General features: G+C 45.4%; 1 protein-coding gene across 1 annotated transcript; it reads left to right on the plus strand.

The window, feature by feature from the left end:
• Nucleotides 1–7900: 7900 nt before the first annotated feature.
• On the plus strand, nucleotides 7901–23492 carry LOC131915056 (cytochrome c oxidase subunit 5A, mitochondrial). Its single transcript, XM_059267977.1, has 5 exons — nucleotides 7901–8091; nucleotides 19843–19959; nucleotides 21881–22002; nucleotides 22694–22817; nucleotides 23360–23492. The coding sequence occupies exons 1-4, from the start codon at nucleotides 8004–8006 to the stop codon at nucleotides 22805–22807; spliced, it is 441 nt and encodes a 146-aa protein (XP_059123960.1). The 5' UTR covers nucleotides 7901–8003; the 3' UTR covers nucleotides 22808–22817; nucleotides 23360–23492.
• Nucleotides 23493–24109: the final 617 nt, after the last annotated feature.

Genomic DNA, 24109 nt, shown 5'->3' on the forward strand with positions numbered 1-24109 from the left:
CTGGGCCTCAGCCTTCTTAGCTGCAAAATAAATCACAGATCACCAAAGGAAGGAAGAAAGAATAGGATAACATTGGTTATCTTGGCTCTTGCAAAAAAAAAAAAAAAAAAAAATGGCCTGAAGACTGGCAAGATGGCTCCCGGGGGAAAAGGTTTTTGCAACCAAGCCTAGTGACCAGAGTTCAGTCCCTAAGAACCTAGTGGTATACAGGGAGAACTACCTCAGTCTGTGCTCTGACCTCCACCCACACCACAGCATGTACATGCTACTCCCTCACAAAGTAAATATAATCTAAAAAAATTGAGACAGTGTTTTGCAATATAGCCCTGGATATCCTGGAATTTGATATATAGAGCAAGCTGGCCTTGAATTCTCTTAGTTCTTCCTGCCTCTGCCTCCCAACTGCTGTAATTAAAGGTGTATCCATCCCACCATTCTCAGCCTAATTTTAAAAAACAATAAATAGGGAAATATCATCTGTGGCGTTGCTTAAAAATACAAGTGGCCTGGATTGAATCCAAACGATGAGGATTTGCTTCCCTCAGGAGCAGGGCTGTGGTACAGCTTAGTGGTAAAATACTTGCCTAGATCAGAGGTCCTGGGTTTGATCCCCACTACTGAAAAAGTAAAAAGTAAATCTACCAAGAGAGACCTGGGAATATAAATTTTAACAAAAGTCTCAGTTGATGTTGAGGATTAATTGAGGCTCATTATTCCCTGAATAATAGGAGTTGTGTTCACGCTGGCAAGAGAGACAATGTTGAATCACCTTTCAACAGAGCTTGGTAGTTCACATTTGAAATATAAACATTTGCTGTGTGGGCATGGGAACATGAGTTCAGGTCCCCCTGGAAGCCAGGGGCATCAGATCCCCAGGAACTGGAATTACATACAGTTCTGTGAACTGCCTGGTGCTGTGAGATGGTCTGTATGTCAAATGTGTTGATGATTGGTCAATAAATAAATCACTGATTGGCCAGTGGCCAGGCAGGAAGTATAGGCGGGACTAACAGAGAGGAGAATTGAGAGAACAGGAAGCTGGGTGAGAGAGACACTGCCAGCCGCCACCATGACAAGCCGCATGTGAAGATGCCAGTAAGCCACGAGCCATGTGGCAATGTATAGATTAATGGAAATGGATTAATTTAAGATATAAGAACAGTTAGCAAGAAGCCTGCCACGGCCATACAGTTTGTAACCAATATAAGTCTCTGTGTTTACTTGGTTGGGTCTGAGTGGCTGTGGGACTGGCGGGTGACAGAGATTTGCCCTGACTGTGGGCCAGGCAGGAAAACTCAAGCTACAGCCTGGCATGGGTGCTGGGAAACTGAACCCAGGTCTTCTACAAGAGCAGTACATGCTCTTAAACACGGAGCTATCTCTCCAGCACTGAGTTTTTCTTTTAAAGATAAAATATGCCGTCGGGCAGTGGTGGTGCACGCCTTTAATCCCAGCACTCAGGAGGCAGAGGCAGGCGAATCTCTGTGACTTCGAGGCCAGCCTGGACTACAAAGTGAGTTCCAGGAAAGGAGCAAAAGCTACACAGAGAAACCCTGTCTCGAAAAACCAAAAAAAAAAAAAAAAGAAAGAAAGAAAGAAAGAAAAGATAAACTATGCCTGTGTGAGTGTGTGTGCTTGTGCGTGCGCACGCATGCGCACCCGTGGAGACCAGAAGACAGCATCTGAGCCCCTGGATCTGGAGCTACAAGTGGTTGTGAGCCACTTAATGTGAGTGCACTCAGGTCCTTTGCAAGAGCATCGAGCACTCCTCCTTACAGAGCCGTGTCTCCAGCCCTGGTTTTTCTTTTAAACCCTCTAAAGGGGCTAAAGCAGGAGAATTGGGAGTTCAAAGCTGGTCTAGGCAACATAGCAATACCCTGACAACAAATACAGGTGGGCCAGCAAGTTGGTTGTCAGGTAAAGGCACTTGCCCCTACTCTGCAACCAGAGTTCAACCCCCAGGATCCACATAGTGGACGGAGAAAGCCAACTCCTGCAAGTTGCCTCTCATCGCCACACTCTTGCCATGGTCCACACATGCCCACATACAAATACTCACGCACGCACGCGCGCACACACGTAATTTTTTAAACCCCACAATTTATAACAATTTTTTAAAAATCCCTTTTCTTCACTTCCAGTTTTGGTTTTTTCAGTCTTTTTTTTTTTTTTTTTTTTTTTGGTTTTTCGAGACAGGGTTTCTCTGTGTAGCTTTGCGCCTCTCCTGGAACTCACTTGGTAGCCCAGGCTGGCCTCGAACTCACAGAGATCCGCCTGGCTCTGCCTCCCGAGTGCTGGGATTAAAGGCATGCGCCACCACCGCCCGGCTGCGTTTTATTTTTCGAGACAAGGTTTCTCTGTGTAATAGCCCTAGTTGTCCTGGAGCTTATTCTGTAGACCAGGCGGGCCTCAAACTCAAAGATTCACTTGTCTCTGCCTCCGAGTGCTGGAATTAAAGGCATGTGCCACCACTGCCCGGCGGTTTGGGGGTTTTATTTTGTTTACTGTTCTGGGATTGGATCTAGGGCTTCATACCTGCTAGGCAAGCAGCCTTGTCACTGAAGACACCACCAGCCCTCAGTCGTGATTTGATACACACTTCCATAGAGAAACTCATTGCTGCAGAACCGCTCTGAGCTGCCCTCTACAGGTCATTCTGGGAGAGACAGGCTCTGAACTCATTTGGACAGATGGAAACCTTTTAACAGGGAGGCTGAAGACCTCCAAGCACCAAGCTAGGTGCTCCGGGTCCTGTTTCTGAGCGGAAGCTGACAAAGACCTGGCTTTCATGTCAATGTATGTTTCTGTAGACTTATATGGATAGAGCGGCTGTTTTGGTAAACAGTCAGTCCCACAAAAAAATTAAACACTTACTAAACGGCACTTGTGACATTTTAGATGTATGTTCAGAAGAACTGAAAATGTGTGTCCACACACAAAAAAAAATGTGTAAATGACTGTTTCTAAGTGTGCTGGTAGGAATATCCAGAACAATGTTAAGTGATAGCAATAATATATTCTTGTCTTGCTTCTGCTTTCAAACTAAACCTCTCAGGATCTGTAACCATGAAAATTATGCCGACTTAAACAATTGAAATAAATCAGAACATATTAAAACATAAGCATGAGTATTCAAAGTACCCTATTCATAATAGCCGCACAGTGGAAATAACCTAACTGTCCATTAGATGATGAATGGATAGGGTCAGAGAGATGAGTCAGTGGAAAAGGTGATTGCTTCCAAGTCTAATGACCTGAGTTTGATCCTATCCCCCCTCCCCAGGGGCTGACTGATGAAAGTTGTCCTCTAATCCCCGTGTATGCCATGGCAGGGCCATAGTGAAACCTTGTGTCTTAGCCAGTGTTCTATTGCTGTGGAGACACCATGACCACAACAACTCTTATAAGAAAAAGCGTTTAACCGGAGCTGGCTTGCAGTGTCAGAGGCTTAGCTCATTGCCATCATGGAGAGAAGCATGGCAACACTCAGGCTGGCAGGGTACTAAACAGGTAGCTGAGAGTTCTATATCTGAAGGCAGCAGGAAGAGAGAGACATTGAGACTGGCTTCGGCTTTTGAAACCCCAAAGCCCACCCCCAGTGACAAACTTCCTCCAACAAGGCCACACTTCCTCCACAAGGCCACACCTCCTAATTCCTTTCAAGTAGAGATACTCCTCAATGACTAAGCATTCAAATATGTGAGCCTATAGAGGCCATTCTCATTCAAACCACCACACCTGGTATCGAAAAGTAAAATTAAAATAACACATGTCCCATACTTAACACAGAGAAGTCAAAAAGAATTTGGACAGGCCTAGCATGGACTCATATTCCTTCAATCGAGTTACATTTTTTCTTTCTTCTTTTATTTTCTTTTTTCATTTATTTATTTATTCATCCAAAAATTCATTTCATTTTTTGAAAAATTTATTTTAGGTTTGTTTATGTGTGGGGCTTTTTTTTGTTTTGTTTTTGTTTTATATTTTTGTTTTTCGAGACAGGGTTTCTCTGTGTAGTTTTAGTGCCTGTCCTGGATCTCGCTCTGTAGACCAGGCTGGCCTGGAACTCACAGAGATCCACCTGGCTCTGCCTCCTGAGTGCTGGGATTAAAGGCCTGAGCCACCACCGCCTGGTCATATATTGTATTTTTAAGATAAAATTTCATTCTGTAGTCCAGGCTGGTCTGGAATTCACTGCTGTAGCCCAGACTAGACTTAAACCTGTGACATTCCTACCTCAGCCTCTCTAGTGCTGAGATAACAGACATGAGTCATCAGCTATAACTTATCCAACCACATCACTTATTTGTTTTCTTATTTAATGCATTGGGAATTAAAACTAGAGCTTTGAATATGCTGCACAATTGCTTCATCACTATCCCTGGTCTTTCCCATTGTATTCCTTACAGTTATCCATGCTTTGACCATGCATGTTTATTTAAAAACAAACAAACTTGGCTGGAGGCTCATGCCTTTTGTAAGTAAATTTGTTGCAACTCTGTAGGTTTGGTCCCAGGTTTTGGAACCAAAATGTGAGTTCTGCAACTCTGGGAAAGGTATCCTGACTACTTGGGGAGTCAGGCAACACCCTAAGCTGCTTAGGACAGCTCTGACGGCTGGAGCTGCAAGGAGCCAGCTCAGCCCTGGAAGGGAAGTTTTTCTGACTGCTCAGGAGAGTCAGGCCTGGAGCTGCTTCAGCAGGGAAGGGTATCCTGAGTGTTTAGGAAAGTCAGGACTGGAGCTGCCAGAACAGCTCTGCAGGGAAGGGTATCCTGACTATTCAGGAGTCAGGCTATACCTGGTGTGGTGGGGGATGGTCTCCCTGTAGGATATTGCAATCCTACTCCTCTCCTGGAGAGCTGCTACAGCTGGGCTTTGCTTGGCCCCCACTTAAGGGGGCTTCCTAGCAGAGCTCTGCTTCTCTGGCTTAAGAAATTGCAGAAATGTAGCAATCTCCTCCAGCTCCGGAGAAAAGTGTTACTTTTTCAACTCTTTCAGCTCTCCCTTGCTCTGTCCACTGAGGGATGTCTTAGCAAGGATCTTCTCTACAGTGAATGAAGTAAATGAAGATCTTCACACCCAAAACTCTTTTGAGAAAGAGATTTATTTGGGAAGGAGGAGTCCAGGAGAGTAGCTGCCTCTACCAGGGTGAACAGCCCAGAACTGACCAGGAAGGGTGGCTTATATAGGATGTCTTGGGGGCGGAGTCAACCAGTGATTGGTTAGTTTATTTGTACCCAGAGATTGGCCAGTTTTGTAGGCTAGGGACAGAAATGGACCTGATTTCAGAACCAAACTGTGTTTCTTTCACTGGCCTTTCTTGGCTTTTTGACATTAATTCTAAGGCCAGGGCACATTTCTTTCACTGGCTCTGATTCTAGGGACCAGGAGTGTTTCTTAGGTACTGGTTTCAGAGTCAGGGCATGTTTCCCGGGTTCATTTGTCTGGCTCAGGTCCCAAACCCAGTCCGTATTTCTTTCCCTGGTCCTGGGCCCCAGGGCCAGGATTCTACCTTCTTGCTCTGTGATTGGTTGATTTCACAAGTCAATTGGCCAGGGGCAGAGATGGCTCTGATCTGAGCCAAACTGTGTTTCTTTCACTGGCCTTATCTGAGCCATCTTTCCCTAGTTCTGGGCTCCAGGGTCAGGATGGGTTTCTTCAGCCAGCCCCTTTTCCCTACACCTTTAATCCCAGCACTTGGGAGACAGAGGCAGGCAGATCTCCGAGAGTTCGAGACCCACCTGGCCTAAACAGTAAGTTTCAGGACAGCCAAGATGACACAGTTAAACCTTGTTTCAAAAAACCAAAAAATAAACAACAAAGACATTGTTCAGAGAGCTTCAAGACAGCTTAACAGGTGGGGGCTTTAGGGAAAGAACAAGGATTATGGTGTTCTCCTGAGTCTTACAAGTTTCTCTACCAAATTAATAGGACCCAAGGAAGGAGTTATAGGAATGCTTATTGGAGGCTGGCTGACCAGGAGTTCCAGAGGCCTTGCCTTGAGATGCATGTCTGAAGTGAAGGATAGTCTTGGGGATTGAGTCTATATCTGGATAGAGAATGTCAGAATTTAATTAAATTAGTAGAAATTGAATTAGTGTTTTTTCAGAGTTAATCAAATGTTTACTCAAAGTGGGCCTGAACTAATCAAGTGAAGACTATAGGTATATGAGTTTTTGAGACAGAGTCTTGCAGTATATATAAAACCCCTACCCAGCCTGGAAGTCATTATATAGACCAAGCTGGCCTAGAACTTGTAGTGACCCTCCTTCTGTTTCCCAAGTGCTAGGATTACAGGCACATGCACCACCATTTACCAGTTTAGAGAGGTTTTGTTTTGTTTTGTTTGTTTAGATAAGGTCTCACTATGTAGACCAGGCTGGCCTCCAGCTAATAGAGATCTGCGTGTTTCTGCCTCCTGAGTACTGAGATTAAATGTGTGCACCACCAATGCCTAGTTTAGAGGGGTCTTTAAATGAGGGTGAATTTATCAGAGACTCTGCTGGTGGCTTGAAGAAATAAACTAAGGTATTGTGAGAGAGTCTATGGAAGTGGGTCATACTAAGAGTATTCTTGGCTGGTATCAAGAAACAAACTGAATTATACCAACAACCTGAATGACCTTGGAAGAGGACTCCAAGTTTCAGATGAGACACAGACACAGCTAACACATTAATTTTCAGCCTTGTGAAACAATCTAGGCATCCTGTGCCTACACTTTTGAGCCAGAAAACTGGAAGATAATGATGGGATTCTTTTTTGTTTGTTTTTTGTTTTGTTTTGTTTTGTTTTCGAGACAGGGTTTCTCTGTGTTGTTTTGGTGCCTGTCCTGGATTTGCTCTGTAGCCCAGGCTGGCCTCGAACTCACAGAGATCCGCCTGGCTCTGCCTCCTGAGTGCTGGGATTAAAGGCGTATGCCACCACTGCTCGGGTTATGATGAGATTCTTTTAAACAGCTAGTTTGTGTGATCCCAGCCCTCCTCTAAGGAGTGAGGCAGATGTTTGACCATAAACATCCAGGTGAGTCCTCAGAGCTGAGGATGTGATAAGGAATCCGATTGGCAGCATACAATTGTGTGTGTGTGTGGGGGGGGGATGGGTGTGCTGTGTGCGCACACATAGAAGCGGATACCAGAGGTTGATGTCAGGTATCTTCTGCTATCAATTTCCACTTTATTTCCCAAGAGGTATCTCACTAAACTTGGAGCTTGCTGTTTGGACTAGATTGGCTGGTTAGTGAACCTCCAGGATCCACCTGCCTCAGCACCCCTGCACTGGGATTACAGACTGGCTTTTATGTGGATGCTGAGCTTTTCCGGGATCTGAATTCTGGTCCTCATGTTTACATCTTATCCACTGAACCATCTCTCTAGACCCTAAACAACCTAATTTTTGAGTCTGTTTCCTTATCTGTAAAATGAAATAATTGGGCATTTTTTAGTTTAAAAAACAAAAACAAACAAAAAAACCGGGATCCTGTGACTCAGGCTGTCCTTGAATGCCCGGTCCTTTTGCCCCAACCTCCAAAGGGCTGCGATTATTGGCCTGAATAGCCACGCCCAGGTCGGAAAAGAATTTTCTTTTGAGACACAGGCTGCAAAAGAGGGTCTGAAACTCTAATCCTTAGCCTGTAGAGTGTTGGGATCATAGCATTTGGTATCTCCTCCGTAGTCGATTCAAAATCCACACTGTCCATTGCTCGCCCTGCCTTTCCTCCCACGCCAAGATGCTCACTATACCACCCAGGTCATCGGAAGAACATCCGCAAGGCGCCGGCATGCTCAAGGTGCCGGTGTGGTTTGTCCTCCACGCGCCGCCGTAGCGGCCGCTAACCTCATGGTACCCCCCACCCGCTTCCGCAGGCGCGAGCTCCGCAGTGGGCGGGCCTTCTGCTCCGCCCAGCGTGCGTCGGTGCGTGAGTCCGGCCCCCACGGACTGCCGAGCCGCCCGCGAGCTCACACCGGCTCCTCTTCAGCCCCAGCCAGTGCGCTGCGGTCGCCGTCATGCTCGCCGCTGCCCTTCGTCGCTGTACCGCAGCCGTGGCCGCCCGAGGCTTTCTGCACCCCGTCTCGGCCCCCAGTCCCGCCGCCGGTAAGGCCTGCGCCCTCCACAGCCCGCGCCCGCGTGTCCTTGCTGTGACCTGGGCTCCCGCCGCCACTCGAGGGTAGGCTCCCTGGCGGCCTAGCCTTTTGCCCTGCGAGCCGGCAGCCGAGCCCGGTGACCGCAGTCCGTCTGCTGCCGCCTGGACTTGCATGGGAGACTCAAGGGAGCGCCCCCCAGGCCTCCCTCCTGCCACTTCCTGGTGCCGGATCCACGACCCGTCTGGTGTGGACCTGCCCGGGTCGCTGAGGACAGGACTCAGCGCTCCCTTTCAGTCTCTGGGCCGTGACCGTTCCCGGCGCTGACCCCGCAACCACCTGACCGGGAGTGGCCCCGCCGGCCTACGGCGTCTTGGCGAAGGTGACATTGAGCCTCCGGGCACGCCGCCCGCCCCTGCGTTTCCTAGAACACTATTTGATTTCCCAGTGGGACACAATACACTTTTAGTCTTAATCGGGCAATTCTCTGCTGGCGTTTTTTTTGTGTGTGTCACCTTCATAACTCGGTACGGTCACGTTTCAGGACTGTTGAGCCACTTTCTAATTCCACGTTTAAAACAGATAAACGTGTGTGGTGGTTTCTTACGGTTTGCAGGAGAGCCTGAGTGTTGGTAGGTATTAACCGTAAGAATGTTAACGTTTGCAAAATTGGGTACCAAATACCCAGGAACACTGGGTGTACAAACATGGGAAAGCTTCCTGGATTCCCCCTCCTCCCATTTAAAATTAGAAGCCTGAATGCTGGCTGTGAAGTGTTGACTTTTGTTGCTTGTTCCGCCTTCTATATGATCTGGAGATTTTGTGTCCATCACTGCCCACCCCCAGTGCCGGGGAGGGACCCAAGTCTCCAGCATGCTAGATAATTGCTCGCCACTTAGTGCATTTTCAGCCGCCTCCACTAGCACTGTACGTCTTATTTGGGGTTTTGTTTGGTTTTGGTATGTCTCACTATGTAGCCCTAGCTCTCCTGGAACTCTCTGTAAACCAGGCCAGCCTCAAACTCAAAGAAATACTCATATTTTATTTTTGAGACAGGGCCCCTGCTTCTCAAGTGCGGGTATCATCCGTGGGAGCCACCACACCTAACTCAAGCAAAGCATTGTGCTTTTAATTACAGTAGTTGTGCTTGGATCCTGGCCTGTGGTGGTAGCGTATACGACATTGTGAAATTTAATTCTTTTTTTTTTTTTTTTTTTTGGGTTTTTCGAGACAGGGTTTCTCTGTGTAGCTTTGCGCCTTTCCTGGAACTCACTTGGTAGTCCAGGCTGGCCTCGAACTCAGAGATCCGCCTGGCTCTGCCTCCCGAGTGCTGGGATTAAAGGCGTGCGCCACCACCGCCCGGCTGAAATTTAATTCTTGTGTGTTGATAAAAAAGTAATTCAGCCAGGGATGCTGTCCCAGCTCTCAGAGGAAAGCAGCAGCAGGTGGATCTCTTGTGTATTCCAGTCCAGCGGTGGCTACATGTGAGACCCTGTCTCACACACACAAAAGTAACTCAGACACTCCAAAATTGCGTTTCCTTGGTTATTTAAACCTAAAGAATATTTTTTGCTTCATTTAATTTTTCTCTTATAATGTATTAGCAACATAAGAACCAAGTGTAAGGGGTTCGGTTTTTAAAAGACCCAGAGGTATGGGGCTCACTTGTTCTTTCAGAGGACCTAGGTTCTATTCCCAGCACCCACATCTAGAGGATCTGACACCCTCTTCTGACTTCCTCAGGCACCCTAGGAGGTGCACGTAACACGCAGGCAAAACATACATAAAAAATAAAAAGAGGCCAAGGAGATGATCGTGTCTACAGAAGAAGCTGACACCTGCTTTGAGAAACTGACTTTTTTAGTGGTGGGGCTGTTTCCTCTTTTTAGTTAAGTTTGGACTGTCCTGGTGTGGTTTTTTTTTTTGTGTGTGTGTGTGTGTGTGTGTTTTCTTTATTTGCTAAGGCAACAAATGCTGTGTAATTTTTTCATATACAAAAATATCGTGGAAAATTTCTTTTTTGTTTTCGGCTGTTGAGTTGGGGGTCATCGCATAGAGACCTGTCCTACCTAGAGTTTACTGTGTGGATCAGTCTGATCTCAGACTTGGAGCAGCCCCTCTGCCACTGCCTTCTGGATCCTGGGATTGTAGGCCCAGCACCATGCTTAGCTGGGAGACTTTTTTAAAGGAAAATTTCTGGTTTTTCTTCCCTCTCTTTTTTTTTGGAGGAGAGGGCATTGAACTTCAGGAGATTGTTGTAAGACAGGGAAATTTTCTACTTTTTTAAAAGAAGGTTTGGAAAGTGTTAAAGGTTTATTGTTATTTAAGAAAACTGTAGACTAAAGTTCTCTAGGTTTATCTCTGAGGTTTTCCATTGGTTTTCTATTCAGAAACCAAAGGCTTCATTTTAGATGGTTGTAACTAAATACTGCCATAAGGGGCAGTGTTGGTTGCACATGGTTTGCAGTCCTTTTTAGCTGTGTGACCTTGTACATACTAACTGATCTTAAGCTTAGTTGCCTTTCTGTAGTTGAGATGTTTTGGGTGGTGAATGCCTTTAATCCCAGCACTGGGGAGGTAGAGGCATTTCTGAGTTCAAGGCCAGCCTGGTCTACAGAGCAACCCTGTCTTGAAAAAAAAAAAAAAAACAGAGAGAAGAAAGAAAAGAGAGAAAGAAGATAATGTTTTGGTATCTGTGAGGTTTAAATTAGATAATGCAACCCTTGACACCTTGTCTGGCACAAAGGCTTGATATGGTCATGCCTTGCTAAATAATAAAATGGGATCTGGTAAATACCTCCTACACATTAATGGGTTTTGTCAGCAGACATCTTAGAGCCTATTACATACCTAGGCCATGAAGTATAGTCCACTTGTCCTATATTTGGTTCATGGTTGGCAGAAATGTGCAAAGCATATTTGGTTTGTTGTGATTCACTTCATTTTTAGGTTGAGATTTGTTATTGGTGTGAGATCATAGGTTTTTTGTAACTGAAAGTCAATAAGAAGCTTGGCAAATCGGGTATGGTGGCACATACTCCCTTAGTCCCAGCACTCAGGAGGCAGAGGCAGCCAAATCTCTGAGTTTGAGGCCTGGTCTACAGAGTGAGTTCCAGAACAGCCAGGGCTACACAGAGAAACCTTGTCTCCAAAAAAAAAAAAAAAGAAGAAGAAGAAGAAGAAAAACCGGGCCATGGTGGCTTACAGCTAGGGAGGCTGAGGCAAGAGGATCACTAAGAGTTACAGACCAGTCTAAGATACACAGCTGGGACCCTGTCTCGGTAAAATAAAATGAAGGAGGGTATGTGGGGGCCCCGGTTGATGTTGGGATACATCCTCTAGAGCAGTGGTTCTCAACCTTCTTAATGCTGTGACCCTTTAATACAGTTCCTCATGTTGTGGTGACCCCAGCCATTAAATTATTTAGTTTCTACTTCATAACTATAATGTTGCTAGTTACGAATTGTTGTAAATACCTGATATGCAGGATATCTGATATTCATTCTCCAGGTTGAGAACCGCTGCTCTATAGCTCTTCCACCGTCCTTGAACTTGCTGATAGGATTAATCTCCCTAGTCAGTTTGTTCCAGGGTCCTCTACCTTCTGAGGGTGGAACTACAGTTCAACTCTACTGGGCAATCTTGCTAGCCCCTGATTATTTATTTATTTATTTATTTATTTATTTATTTATTTAGGGGCAGGGTCTCTTGTAGCCCAGGCTGGCCTTGAATCTAAGGATAACCTTAAACTCCTGATACTCCCGCCCCAACCTCCAAAATCAATGCTTTAAATAAAACTAGTCAGCCCTTGAAATTCTGATATCCTGGCTCCTACATTCTTACCCAAAAGCTTGACAGACCTGGAAGGGTGAAGTTGTTTTTTTCTCTTGATAAACGGCTGGACTTTCGTAGCACTTTGTATTGCTTGCAGGTGTTTAACCTTAGGCCCTTGAGGTCTTAAGCTTTGCACTCAATAATCCTGCTGTTGAACTTGTTAATACACCCTGCATATCATTTGCTTCTGTCCCTCATTCTAAGAATTACCACTACCAAAAGGAACTATTCTTGGGGCCTTCTGGCCTGATTAATTTTTAAGCAGAAAACCATCTGATGTAGCCAAATTAGAACACAAAGGATTAATGAGCTCTTTATTTTATTTTTCTAAATATATAGTGTTGGCTTTTTCTAAACTTGTATAACTGAATGCCAACAGCAGTGTTCGAAATATCTTTTGGGGTGGCTGGGTGGGAGGAGACTCCTGTAGCCTGAGCTGGCCTCACTGTGGAGCAGAAGATGACAGTACATTTCTGATCAGCTTCTGCTTCTCAGGTGCCGGGTTATAGGTTTGAGTTACTACGCCCCACCTGCTCGGTGTTGGAGATTGAACTCGGGGCTTTCTGCATTCTAGGTAAGCGTTTAACTAGCTGAGTTATAGCCTGGCCCAGTAGTAGATTTTTTTTTTTTTGAAACATTTACATTTTCAGGCTTCTCTTTTTCTCTTCTGATGCCTTTAGGTTGTATCAAAGCACTGAATAATTACCAGAAATTTTTATTATCAGCCAGCATGGAGTACATGCCTGTAATCTGGGAGGTGGAGGCAGGAAAAGCAAAAGTTCAGGGTTATTCTTGTCAACATAGCAAGTTTCAAGCCAGTTTAGGCTACATAAGACCCTGTCTCAAAATACATATGTGCGTGTGCTCACATCACACAGAACCCACTGAGGCAAAGAAAATGTGTTTAAGTGGGGTACTGGGGGGAGAGGTGCCTGTATAATTTCTCTTAAAAAAAAAAAAAAAAAAACTATTAGGTATGTGAGGGAGAAAGAGTTGTACCTGATCTAATTCCAGCTTTTGAGAGGCTGAGGCAGGAGGATAGAACATTCAGGCCAGCCTTCAATACATAGAGAGATGCTGTCTCAAGAGAAAAATAAAACCTGTGTGTCAATATATATAAATAAAACATTGCTGGGCAGTGGTGGCACATACCTTTAATCCCAGCACTCAGGAGGCAGAGCTAGGCGGATCTCTGTGAGTTCGAGGCCAGCCTGGTCTACACAGTGAGATCCAGGACAGGCACCAAAACAACACAGAGAAACCCTGTCTGGAAAAAAAAACAAACAAATAAATAAATAATAAAACATTGCCTTACTTGTGGGAGGAGTGTCTAGGGACAAGTCCTTAGCTAATAGAATAGGTTCTACCCATTACTGAGTTTAGAAATATAATTTAAACTTTGTGGGACATAGGATAGTCTGGTTTTGCTGTTGGAAAACAGATGTGCGCACACCCAGTGTTTGGTTTTTGTTTTATTGTTGGGTCCCTCGTTGTCGTCCCACTCTCACCTCCCCACCCCACACACAGGGTTTCTCTGTGTTGTTTTGGTGCCTGTCCTGGATCTCACTGTGTAGACCTGGCTGCCTCGCACTCACAGAGATCCTCCTGACTCTGCCTCCCGAGTGCTGGGATTAAAGGTGTGCACCACCACTACCCAGCTATTGTTTTTGAGACAAGGTCTTTTTTATAACCTTGGTGGGTCTGGAACTCATGGAGATCTACCTTGCCCCCGCCTCCTTAGTGCTGGGATTAGAGTGCCACCATGCTTGGCCCTAATGATTGTTTTATAAGGGTTTGTTTTGTTTTCTGAGATTGGGTTTTACTCTGTAGTTCAGGCTGGCCTCAACTTCCAAAGTGGTAGTATTACAGACATGAGTCACATACCCAGCTTCTTTTCCCCCTTCATGTAATAGTTTGGAGTTTGGATTCTAAGAAGGGGTAATCAAAACCTTGAAGGGCATGGTCACCCTGGCTTGAATTTACAGTTGCTGGTTATCAGTTTTTATAGTTAGAAAACAAAGCTAGCACTCAAATCACACCTAGAAGTTGAAAGATTTACAACACGCCCCCACGGTCAGGCGTGTTCGCATATGCCTGGCGGACACTTCCGCCTAGCCAGGCCCAGGTCAGGATAGCCATTTCTGGGTCAGGGCATCTCGCGGGACCGAGATGCGTGACGTTTCACTGGCCACGTAAGCGTGCAACGTGGCCATGTGATCTACGCGCTTGCGTGTAGTAGTGACGCTGATCTGTCCACGCCCAGCCTTTAAAAATCAGGCGCCATGCTCCTGGTTTCTTCTTCTCCACACACGTGTTTCCCGCAGGCCTGTTCACTCTCTGTCCCTTTACCTTTAATAAAACTCTTTGTTAGCGGATTCTGTCGTGTTTCGTGGCATTTCCTTGCTGGGTAAGAACATAACGCAGCCAAAAAACTAACATTTTGGTGCCGTGACTCGGATGGGCGCTTCCAGGAGCCCTGCGACTGGAAACCCGTAAACCGGGGACTGCAACACTCTGCTCCGTACGCGACAGACCGCTCTCCATTTCGCCTGACCGCAAAAATTCCATGCAACACCGCTTTCTCCGATTGGTGAGTCCCCCCATTTTTTGGCCAGCGTAAACGGTTTCCTGAATTTGTGAGAACGACCGTTGATCGTCCGGCGCCTCACAATTATTCTTGAGACCGGGGGAACCCCCGGCCACGGTCTTCATTGGCTACGGTCGGCCCCTATCACAGGCCTGAGATTTCTAGCCCTCTCCCACGTCTGCAGCCTGAGATATATCTCGCGTTGGGACCACCGCCATTGGGTGCATCCTGGGGGCCACGTGGGGCCGACGCGTTCATCCGACTTGACGAAGCGGCAGACGCTGTCTGGATTCCCGGGGAATCCTTTCCTCACGTGGCAGGGGTCCCCGCTTCTGTGGCTGACGAGCCAAGGAGCGGCTTGTGCCCGGTATCCGTCCTTGGCCTTGGGGACGCCTGGGGCCTTGGCTCCGGATCACGTTTGTTTTTTTTTCTTTTTTATTTTTTTCTGCCTCTCTGCTGCAGACATGGGAAACAAGGCTTCCAACCCTGTTACTCCTTCCTCTCCGTTAGGCTGTCTTGTTGAAGCTTTAAAACCTCTCAGTTTAATGCCTCACATAAAGATTCCTAAGCTAATTCATCTATGTTCTAAAAAATGGCCAAAATATGCTTTAGAAAACAACAAAAAATGGCCGCCGAGCGGCTCTTTAGATCCCGATATTTTACGGGAGTTATCTAATTACTGTCAGCGCTCAGGCAGATGGAAAGAGTTTCCCTACATAATTGCGTTTTTCTTTCTCAGTGCTAAACCGTCTCTTCTGGATTCCTTCTCTCCTGCTCATATGCTCTTAGCTATGCCTGAACCGGAGGATTCTCTAACTCCGGAATCTCTGACTCTAGATCCTGCTAACGAACCTCCACCTATTCGGCCTCCAGCTCCGGCTCCTAGAACGACTGTTCCTACCGCTCCTCTTCCGGATTCTTCTTCTAAAGCTTTTCCTTCCTCGGCAGCGGCCAGTTCCAAAGGCCCTGCCCTAGCTCCAAACTTCACTCCTCCTACTACCTGCTCTCGGGCTGCTAAATTGCCGGATTCCAGCCATCCAAAACCTTCCACTGTTCTCCCTTTGCGAGAGGTGGCTGGTGTGGATGGACTGGTTAAAGTTCATGTTCCATTCTCTCTAGCAGAACTCTCTCAGATAGAAAGTAAGCTGGGTTCTTATACTTCTAATTCTGCTGCATTTATTAAACAATTTCAATATATAACTCAATCTTATAGTCTCACCTTTCATGATATATTCATGATACTTTCTAATAACTTACTTCCTGAGGAGCGCAGGCGGGTTTGGGAGCAGGCTAGGATTCATGCAGACGAAATCCATCAAACTAACCTTTCACACCCTCCAGGAGCTGAGGCGGTTCCTGACCGGGAGCCACACTGGGATTATAATACCCAGGGTGGCTGTCTAGCCAGAGATAGGTTTATTACCTGTCTCCTGACAGGTCTCCGTAAGGCTGCCCTAAAACCAGTAAACTATGAAAAACTAAAAATGGTTATTCAAGATAAGGACGAAAATCCGTCTCATTTCCTAGAGCGGCTCACCAAGGCTCTACTTCAGTTCACTAGCTTAGACCCAGAGAGCCCGGAGGGCAGGCAGCTGCTAATGACCCACTTTGTCTCACAGAGCTTCCCTGATATTAGGGATAAACTTAAACGTTTGGAGAACGGCCCTCTAACTCCACAGGCAGATATGCTGGCAATAGCATTTAAAGTGTACCATGGTAGAGATGAAAAAGCCCATAGAAGGAGCTGCCAGATGCTGGCAAGCACTGCCCGACCGGCTCCCCGAAAGCCGTCTGGTCCCTGTTTCAAGTGTGGGAGAAAAGGCCATTGGGCCCGGGCTTGTACCGCCGGCCCACGAAGGGCACCGACAAAGCCTTGTCAAAACTGTGTCCTGAGAGAGTTTTGGGGGCCCACTTCTCCTGCTCGTCTCCCTATTGTCGGGGTTGGGGGACAGCCTTATCTACCTCACCAGACACCACCACTTAATTGCATTTTCAGGGGCATCCCTCTCACACACACATTCTTAGTGGTGCCAAGCTGCCCTGTACCTTTAATGGGGAGGGGTCTTCTAGCTAAGGTAGGAGCGTCCATTTCTTTCGCTCCACACATTCGCCTCATCCCAGACGCGCCAGCAGCTCCTTTACTTCTAGCTACTCACTCTTCTGACTCTAAAATTCTTTTCCCCTACCAGATTCTCAGGTAGACCTCTCCTAGCTACTCACTCTTCTGACTCTAACAATTCTTTTCCCCTACCAGCTTCTCAGGTAGACCCAAAAGTCTGGGATACCCAGAACCCTTCTATTGCTAGGCACCATCAGCCTGTTATTATCCAGCTACAAGATCCTGCCAGGTATATCACCCAAGCTCAGTATCCCCTCTCACTCTCAAGCTCCAGAGGACACCAGGATCCACTGCCTTGTCACCAATTCCAGAGGAATAAGGTATCACCCCTTCATTTCCCAACCAGGGCCACACAGAGCCGGAGGCAAAAAAGGACCATCAATATCCAGGCGCCTTTTCTATGTCAACAGTATCTTGTCAAACAGAAGGTTCCTAGCCACAGCACGGAAGGTTCTCAGCCACAGCACGGATGGACAGCGGCAGAACTTCATTCCAGGACCTGCCCACCATCATTCCAGGACTTCACAAGATACTCTCTCATCCCCCTGCCCCCAAGAGCCAACCAACGCCCACTATTCAGCTGGAAGCAGTCTTTGAGAGAAACGTCGCCCCCATACCCAGTCAACCACAATTTTTTTTCTTTTTTAAAAAAAGAAAGAGTCAGGAATGAAAGATTTACAACACGCCCCCACGGTCAGGCGTGTTCGCATATGCCTGGCGGACACTTCCGCCTAGCCAGGCCCAGGTCAGGATAGCCATTTCTGGGTCAGGGCATCTCGCGGGACCGAGATGCGTGACGTTTCACTGGCCACGTAAGCGTGCAACGTGGCCATGTGATCTACGCGCTTGCGTGTAGTAGTGACGCTGATCTGTCCACGCCCAGCCTTTAAAAATCAGGCGCCATGCTCCTGGTTTCTTCTTCTCCACACACGTGTTTCCCGCAGGCCTGTTCACTCTCTGTCCCTTTACCTTTAATAAAACTCTTTGTTAGCGGATTCTGTCGTGTTTCGTGGCATTTCCTTGCTGGGTAAGAACACAACGCAGCCAAAAAACTAACAGAAGTAACCAAAAGAAATTGGCTATCATGAAATACTTTCCTAGGTTGAAGGTTAAAGAGCTGGTCAGGTAAGGCCCTGAGATCCAACCACTGGGGATTAGGGAAATCAAACAAAAAACTTAACTCTAGGAGGATATACATATACTTTGATTTTTCTTGAGTAAATATTTAAGCGGAAAATTACTAGGTTTTTATTGTAGCTATGTTTTTTTTATAATTTATTTTTATTTTATATGCATTGGTGCCTTGCCTGTATGTATATCTGTGTGAGGGTGTCAGATCTGGAGTTACAGACAGTTGTTAGCTGCCATGTGGGTGCTAGGAATTGAACCCGGGTCCTCTGGAAGAACAGTCAGTACCCTTTGTGTTTTTTTGTTTTGTTTTGTTTTTACAAAAGTTTATTACAACGGCAGTCAGTACTCTTAACCCCTGAGCCATCTCTCCAGCCCTGTAGCTGTGTTTTTTGGTTTTTTTGAGACAGGGTTTCTCTGTGTGGCTTTGTGCCTTTCCTGGGACTCACTTGGTAGCCCAGGCTGGCCTTGAACTCACAGAGATCCGCCTGCCTCTGCCTCCCGAGTGCTGGGATTAAAGGCGTGCGCCACCACCGCCCGGCTCTGTAGCTGTGTTTTAACTTGATAAGAAACCACTAAGCAATCTTTGAAAGTAGTTATACCATTTTATACTCACTTTAAGTAAAGATAACTTTAGTTTTTGAAAAAGGTAGCTTAGAACTTCTAGGTAACCATGAGATGGAAGGTTACTGCAGTCTGTGCTTTCTTCTGAGATACTGAATATATGTGTAGTTTTGATCAGATGTTTAGAATGAGCTACATTTAGGTCTAGGGACTTTTTTCCTTGCCAAAAAGTGTTAAAACACATCTACTTTCTGCCCATTCATACACGTGTTCCAGTTTGTTTGGGACCAGAGTTGTGCAGAAAATTAGTCTCTGGAAATTGGGGCTTGGGCTGTGATCTTGTGTGACTAATGGCAGGTATTTTGCTCAAGGCTATTCAAGAGAGAATCCTTTCATTTGATCTTACAGTCCTTCTCTTAAAATGGTTATACAATTTGTCGTTTTTCTCCTTTTCTATCAGTTATATTAAGGCTATAATGCACTGTAAGAGCTGAAAGATGACTCATTAGTTAAGAGCACTTACTGCTTTTCCAGAGCACTACCTGAATTCAGTTTCCAGCACTCCTGTCAGAAGGCTCACAATGGCCTGTAACTCCAGCTCCATGACATCCAATACTTCTGGCTTCCCAGGGTAACCTGCATTTATGTGGATCTACCCACTCACAGACATTCACACATACACATAATTAAAACTTACTGTTGAGTGTGTGGCTGCAGATGTGTGCTTGCCACAATATGCACATGGAGGTCAGAGGACAACTTCATTGGTTCTTACCTTTCTGTCTTTATGTGGGTTTTAGGGATCACTCAGGTCTTTAGGTTTGGGTGGCAATTGCTTTGATACACTGAGCTATCTCACTGGCCTAAGACAGGGTCTTTACTATGTAGTCCAGACTGAGCTCAATCCTCTTGCCTAAATTTCCTAAGATTATAGGAATATGCCATCACACCTACGTGTATACTATTTGTTTTACTTTGGTTGGTATTTAAAATTTTTTCAAGCTGGGCAGTGGTGATACACACCTTTAATCTCAGCACTTAGGAGGCAGAGCCAGGCAGATCTCTGTGAGTTCAAGGTCAGTCTGGTCTACAGAGTGAGATCCAGGACAGGCACCAAAACTATACAAAGAAACCCTGTCTTGAAAAACCTAAAATATTTGTTTTTCTTGCTTTATGAGACTCTGCAGCCCAGGCTGTGCCTAGAATTCACTGTAGTGCAAGCTAGCCTTGAAATCAGCCTAGGCAACAAGACAACTTAATGCATTAGACAATATATGTCAAACATTCTTTCATTCTTTTTGTTTTGGTTTGGTTTGGTTTTTTTGAGACAGGATTTCTTTGTGTAGTTTTGGTGCCTGTCTCGGATCTCGCTCTATAGACCAGCCTGGCCCCGAACTCACAGAGATCCGCCTGGCTCTGCCTCCAGTGCTGGGATTAAAGGCGTGTGCCGCCACCACCCAGCCCCAAACATTCTTTATATATTTTGGCCTATAGTCTTATACTATTGAAATCATTGCTCTTCTCCTTTGTAGCTGTCCAGTCTGTTCGCTGCTATTCTCATGGATCTCATGAGACAGATGAGGAGTTTGATGCTCGCTGGGTGACATATTTCAACAAGCCAGACATCGATGCCTGGGAATTGCGTAAAGGTAATTGGAACATGGACATAATCTGTCTGTTTGGGTGTGTAAATATGAACAATTTCTACTACTTTATTGAAAGCAACTAGTTTGAAACAAACTGTGAGCTGGTGATTGTCACACAGCTTGTAGTTAGGAAAGCCTACAACTTCTGTAATGTTTCCTACAAAGTGTGAGTTTTAAACCAGACAGCAGGGCTGGAGTATAATAGTCAGTGATAGAGCCCTTGCCTAGCATTCATAGTTCTGGGTTTGGTCCCCAGCACTGGGAAGAAAGAGGAAAAGGGAACACATGAACTATTGACATTTGAGCCAGAAACTTCTTTGTTGTGAGGGTCTGTTCTCTGCACTGGAGGGCGTTTAATAGCATCCTTGGCCTCTACCCATTAATAAATACACCACATTATGAAAACCAGAAACATCTTCAGATGTTGTGCAGTGTCGGAACCACTGCTACAGATACAGGCTCGCTGAGCAGTTACTAGTTTTGTGCCTTCAGATAATTTACATGAGCAGTCCTTTGATCCCCACCCCCTGCTTGAGGTTCTTGTTAGTTTTAAGTTATGAGTTGTAGATTTCTTTCTTTAAAGCAGGAACAAATAGCATTATGTTTACCAGCCATTAATTGTACCTGTCCTAACTATATAAGTCATCTCAGACCAAGAGTCTGTAGCTGCAGGCATGGTTGTGGTTTTTGTTCAGATATTTGACAGTAACAAAAGCAAGAAACCCAAGTGTTTTAACTTCTCTCTCTCTTTCTCTTTTTTTTTTTTTGTTTTTTGTTTTTGTTTTTGTTTTTCGAGACAAGGTTTCTCTGTGTAGCTTTGCGCCCCTCCTGGAACTCACTTGGTAGCCCAGGCTGGCCTCGAACTCACAGAGATCCGCCTGGCTCTATGAGTGCTGGGATTAAAGGCGTGCGCCACCACCGCCCGGCTTAACTTCTCTTTTAAAATATAATGGCCCGATCTTGCTGCAGCTGGGGAAGTTCTTTTTTGTTTGTTTGTTTTTGTTTTTCTAGACAGAGTTTCTCTGTATAACAGTCCTGGCTGTCCTGGAACTTGCTCCATAGATCAGGCTGGCCTCGAACTCATAGAGATCTGCCTGCCTCTGCCTCCCGAGTGCTGGGATTAAAAGTGTGGCTACCACCGCCAGCTTGCTGGGGAAGTTCTTACTGAATATCTTGAAAATCTTACTATGAAAAACCAGCAGTTCTGCATTCTCATCAAGTCTTCAATTTTCATGATGTGTCGTTTGTTCAGACACAAAAATAATCGTGCCCACTCATTTTCTGGTTGAATGTTTTTGAGTTAATGTCTTAGTGTCCTGATTTGGGCCTTATTATCTCTCCTTAGGCATTCTAGTAGTTTTTGGGTGATTTTAAAATCCCTATATTGTATTTATTAACAGTTAAGCTTGTAAATTGAAGAAAAAGCTCTAGGGTTTTTTCTTTAATCTTTGGTTTTTCAAGACAGGGTTTCTCTAGGAGCCTGTCCTAGATCTTGCTGTGTAGACCAGGCTGGCCTCGAACTCACAGAATTCATTGTGGAAGAGTCACCGTGTTCTTACTAGTTTGTTACAGGTAGATTCTCATTTTATAGATAAGAGAACAGTGGCCCAAACAGATGAGGTCACATGTTCATGATTCAGTAAGAATATAGAGTGTGCCGGGCAGTGGTGGCGCACACCATTAATCCCTGCGCTCTGGAGGCAGAGCCAGGCAGATCTCTATGAGTTCGAGGCCAGCCTGGTCTACGGAGTGAGATCCAGGACAGGCACCAAAACTACACAGAGAAACCCTGTCTCAGAAAACAAAAAAGAAAAAAAAACAAACAAAAAGAATATAGAGAGCTAAACCATGGAAAGTAGATAACTAAATTTTAGTGTTAAGAAGGATATTTCAGGTTAATGTTACTCTTTTTTTAACTTGACAGGGATGAACACACTTGTTGGCTATGATCTGGTTCCTGAGCCCAAAATCATTGATGCTGCTTTGCGTGCATGTAGACGGTTAAATGATTTTGCTAGTGCTGTTCGCATTTTGGAGGTTGTTAAGGTCAGTAAAATAATGACACTAAGGTTGTGCCAGAAGTAGGTGGGCCATATCACCTATCAGCATTGGTCTGACCTCTGCACATCGTATCCTCTGAGGACAATTATCCATGAAAGGACATGTTCTGTAAGAAAGTTTCAGGAGCCAGGTGTGGTAGTGCATGCCTTTAATTCCAGCGCTGTGTGAGTTCAAGACCAGCCTGGTATGCAGAGCTAGTTTCAGGACAGCCAGGGCTATACAAAGAAACCTTGTTTTAGTGGGGGAAAAGGGGCGGTGTTAATGTTTATAAGGGGGGAAAGTGACAATACCTTATCTATAATGACTAAGGTAATTAAGGGTTCTGTAAGCTATCAATCCATTCAGCACTGGTAGTTAATTCAGTTAGGCCTTTAAATTGCAAGCAAATTTAAAAACTTTCCTTGTGTTAATTTAATTTTTCTGATGTCTGATGGGCATGTTTAATTACTGTTTCTTCTGTCATCCCCACATTGAACTTCTGATCCTCCTGCCTCTAATTCTGAAGGGCTAGGATTACAGGAGTTAACACCTGGTTTTGTAGTTCTGAGGACCAAACTGGAAGGCTTCAGTAGAATGCTTAGTGGGCATTCTACCAACTGAGTATAACTCAGCCCTGCAAATGTGATTAAAAGCTCTCTAGTTTCATTTGTTAATAGACTCTTCTTGTTGCCAACAGGATAAAGCAGGACCTCATAAGGAAATCTACCCCTATGTCATCCAGGAACTTAGACCAACTTTAAATGAACTGGGAATTTCCACTCCGGAGGAACTGGGCCTCGACAAAGTATAAACTCCCCTCCGTAAGTAGCGAGTCTGACCAAGGCAGGAGAAGAGGCAGTTCAGAGGAAGTGTTGGCTTGATGACAGCACGGTCCTGCTACGCTTATTTATTCTTATGTTGGGGGGAGGGGGGCGCTTGTGTCACAGCAACTGTGGGATTCGGAGGACAGTTGGCAGAAGTCAGTCTTATCCTACCATGTGGGTCCTGGGGATTCATCTCAGGTTGTGAGGCTCAGCAGCAAGTGCCTTTACCTGCTGAGCCATCTCCATCAGCCCCCAAATTACTATCCTGTTGTGTACATTGATCGGAGGGCTAGGATTACCTGGTTTTAAACACTTTTCTAATCAAAAAAGAAGGCTAAGTACCAGTAGTAAAATTATGGAGAGGCCATAAAGCTCATCCCTGTAAATTGACTAGGGCTGGATTAAAAGCAGAAAGTGCTCCAGAGTGGTGGCGATGGACTCCTGGGACTGTAGTACTAAAGGTGATTTTAAATAAGAGACCTTCCTCTTAGCACTTTACTAATTCTTTGCTTTCTCCCCCCCCCACCCCCCCTCTGCAGATGGGCTTCCCAAGGACTCACTGCTGTTGCTACAGTCGCCTGGAAATGTTTTATTTGAACAAATTTTCCTTTGAGTATCAAACTATGTACTAGTAACTTGGACTTTAATAAAGGGAAATGAGTTGAACTGAAATTAGGTATTGTGCAATTTTTTACATTGAGAAGCAAGCAGAGGATGAACTGGGCCTGGTGGCACATCTATTTAATCCCAGTACTCAGCAGGCAGAGGCGGGTGGATCTCTGAGTTTGAGGCCAGCCAGGGCTCCATAGAAAAGGCCCATCTCAAAAACAGTCATCAAGGCAGTCTGGAGGATGTGATGTGTAGCAACCGGCCCTTCTCAGTGCCTGTACCTTACCTGATTGCTCCAGCAGCTCCATGTTAGCTCAGACATCATCACTACTTGTTTGCTGTGGTTGGTTTGGAGGCCTTGTGAATAAAAATTAGATAGAGAAATGGGTTTTCCCCTTGAGAGCTAAGAAAGCACCTGTTTTACTTCAGAGGCCCCATAACACTGGAAAGTTTTTCTGCTTATAGGTCTGGGTGATAGTGGTATAGCCAGTCAGATTACTGTAACAGGGAAACAGTAGTAAGAAGTTGAAATTTAGATGCCTTGTGTTCTAAAGCCATGCCAGCTGTTAGTAAAACCAGTTTTACCAAGTTTGTTTTTTGCTTTTTGTTTTTTTAATTTTTTTTTTAAATTTTTTTTTAGATTTATTTATTTATTATGTATACAGTGTTCTGTCTGCACA

This window comes from Peromyscus eremicus, chromosome 7 (genome assembly GCF_949786415.1).
Source record: "Peromyscus eremicus chromosome 7, PerEre_H2_v1, whole genome shotgun sequence".
NCBI lineage: Eukaryota > Metazoa > Chordata > Mammalia > Rodentia > Cricetidae > Peromyscus > Peromyscus eremicus.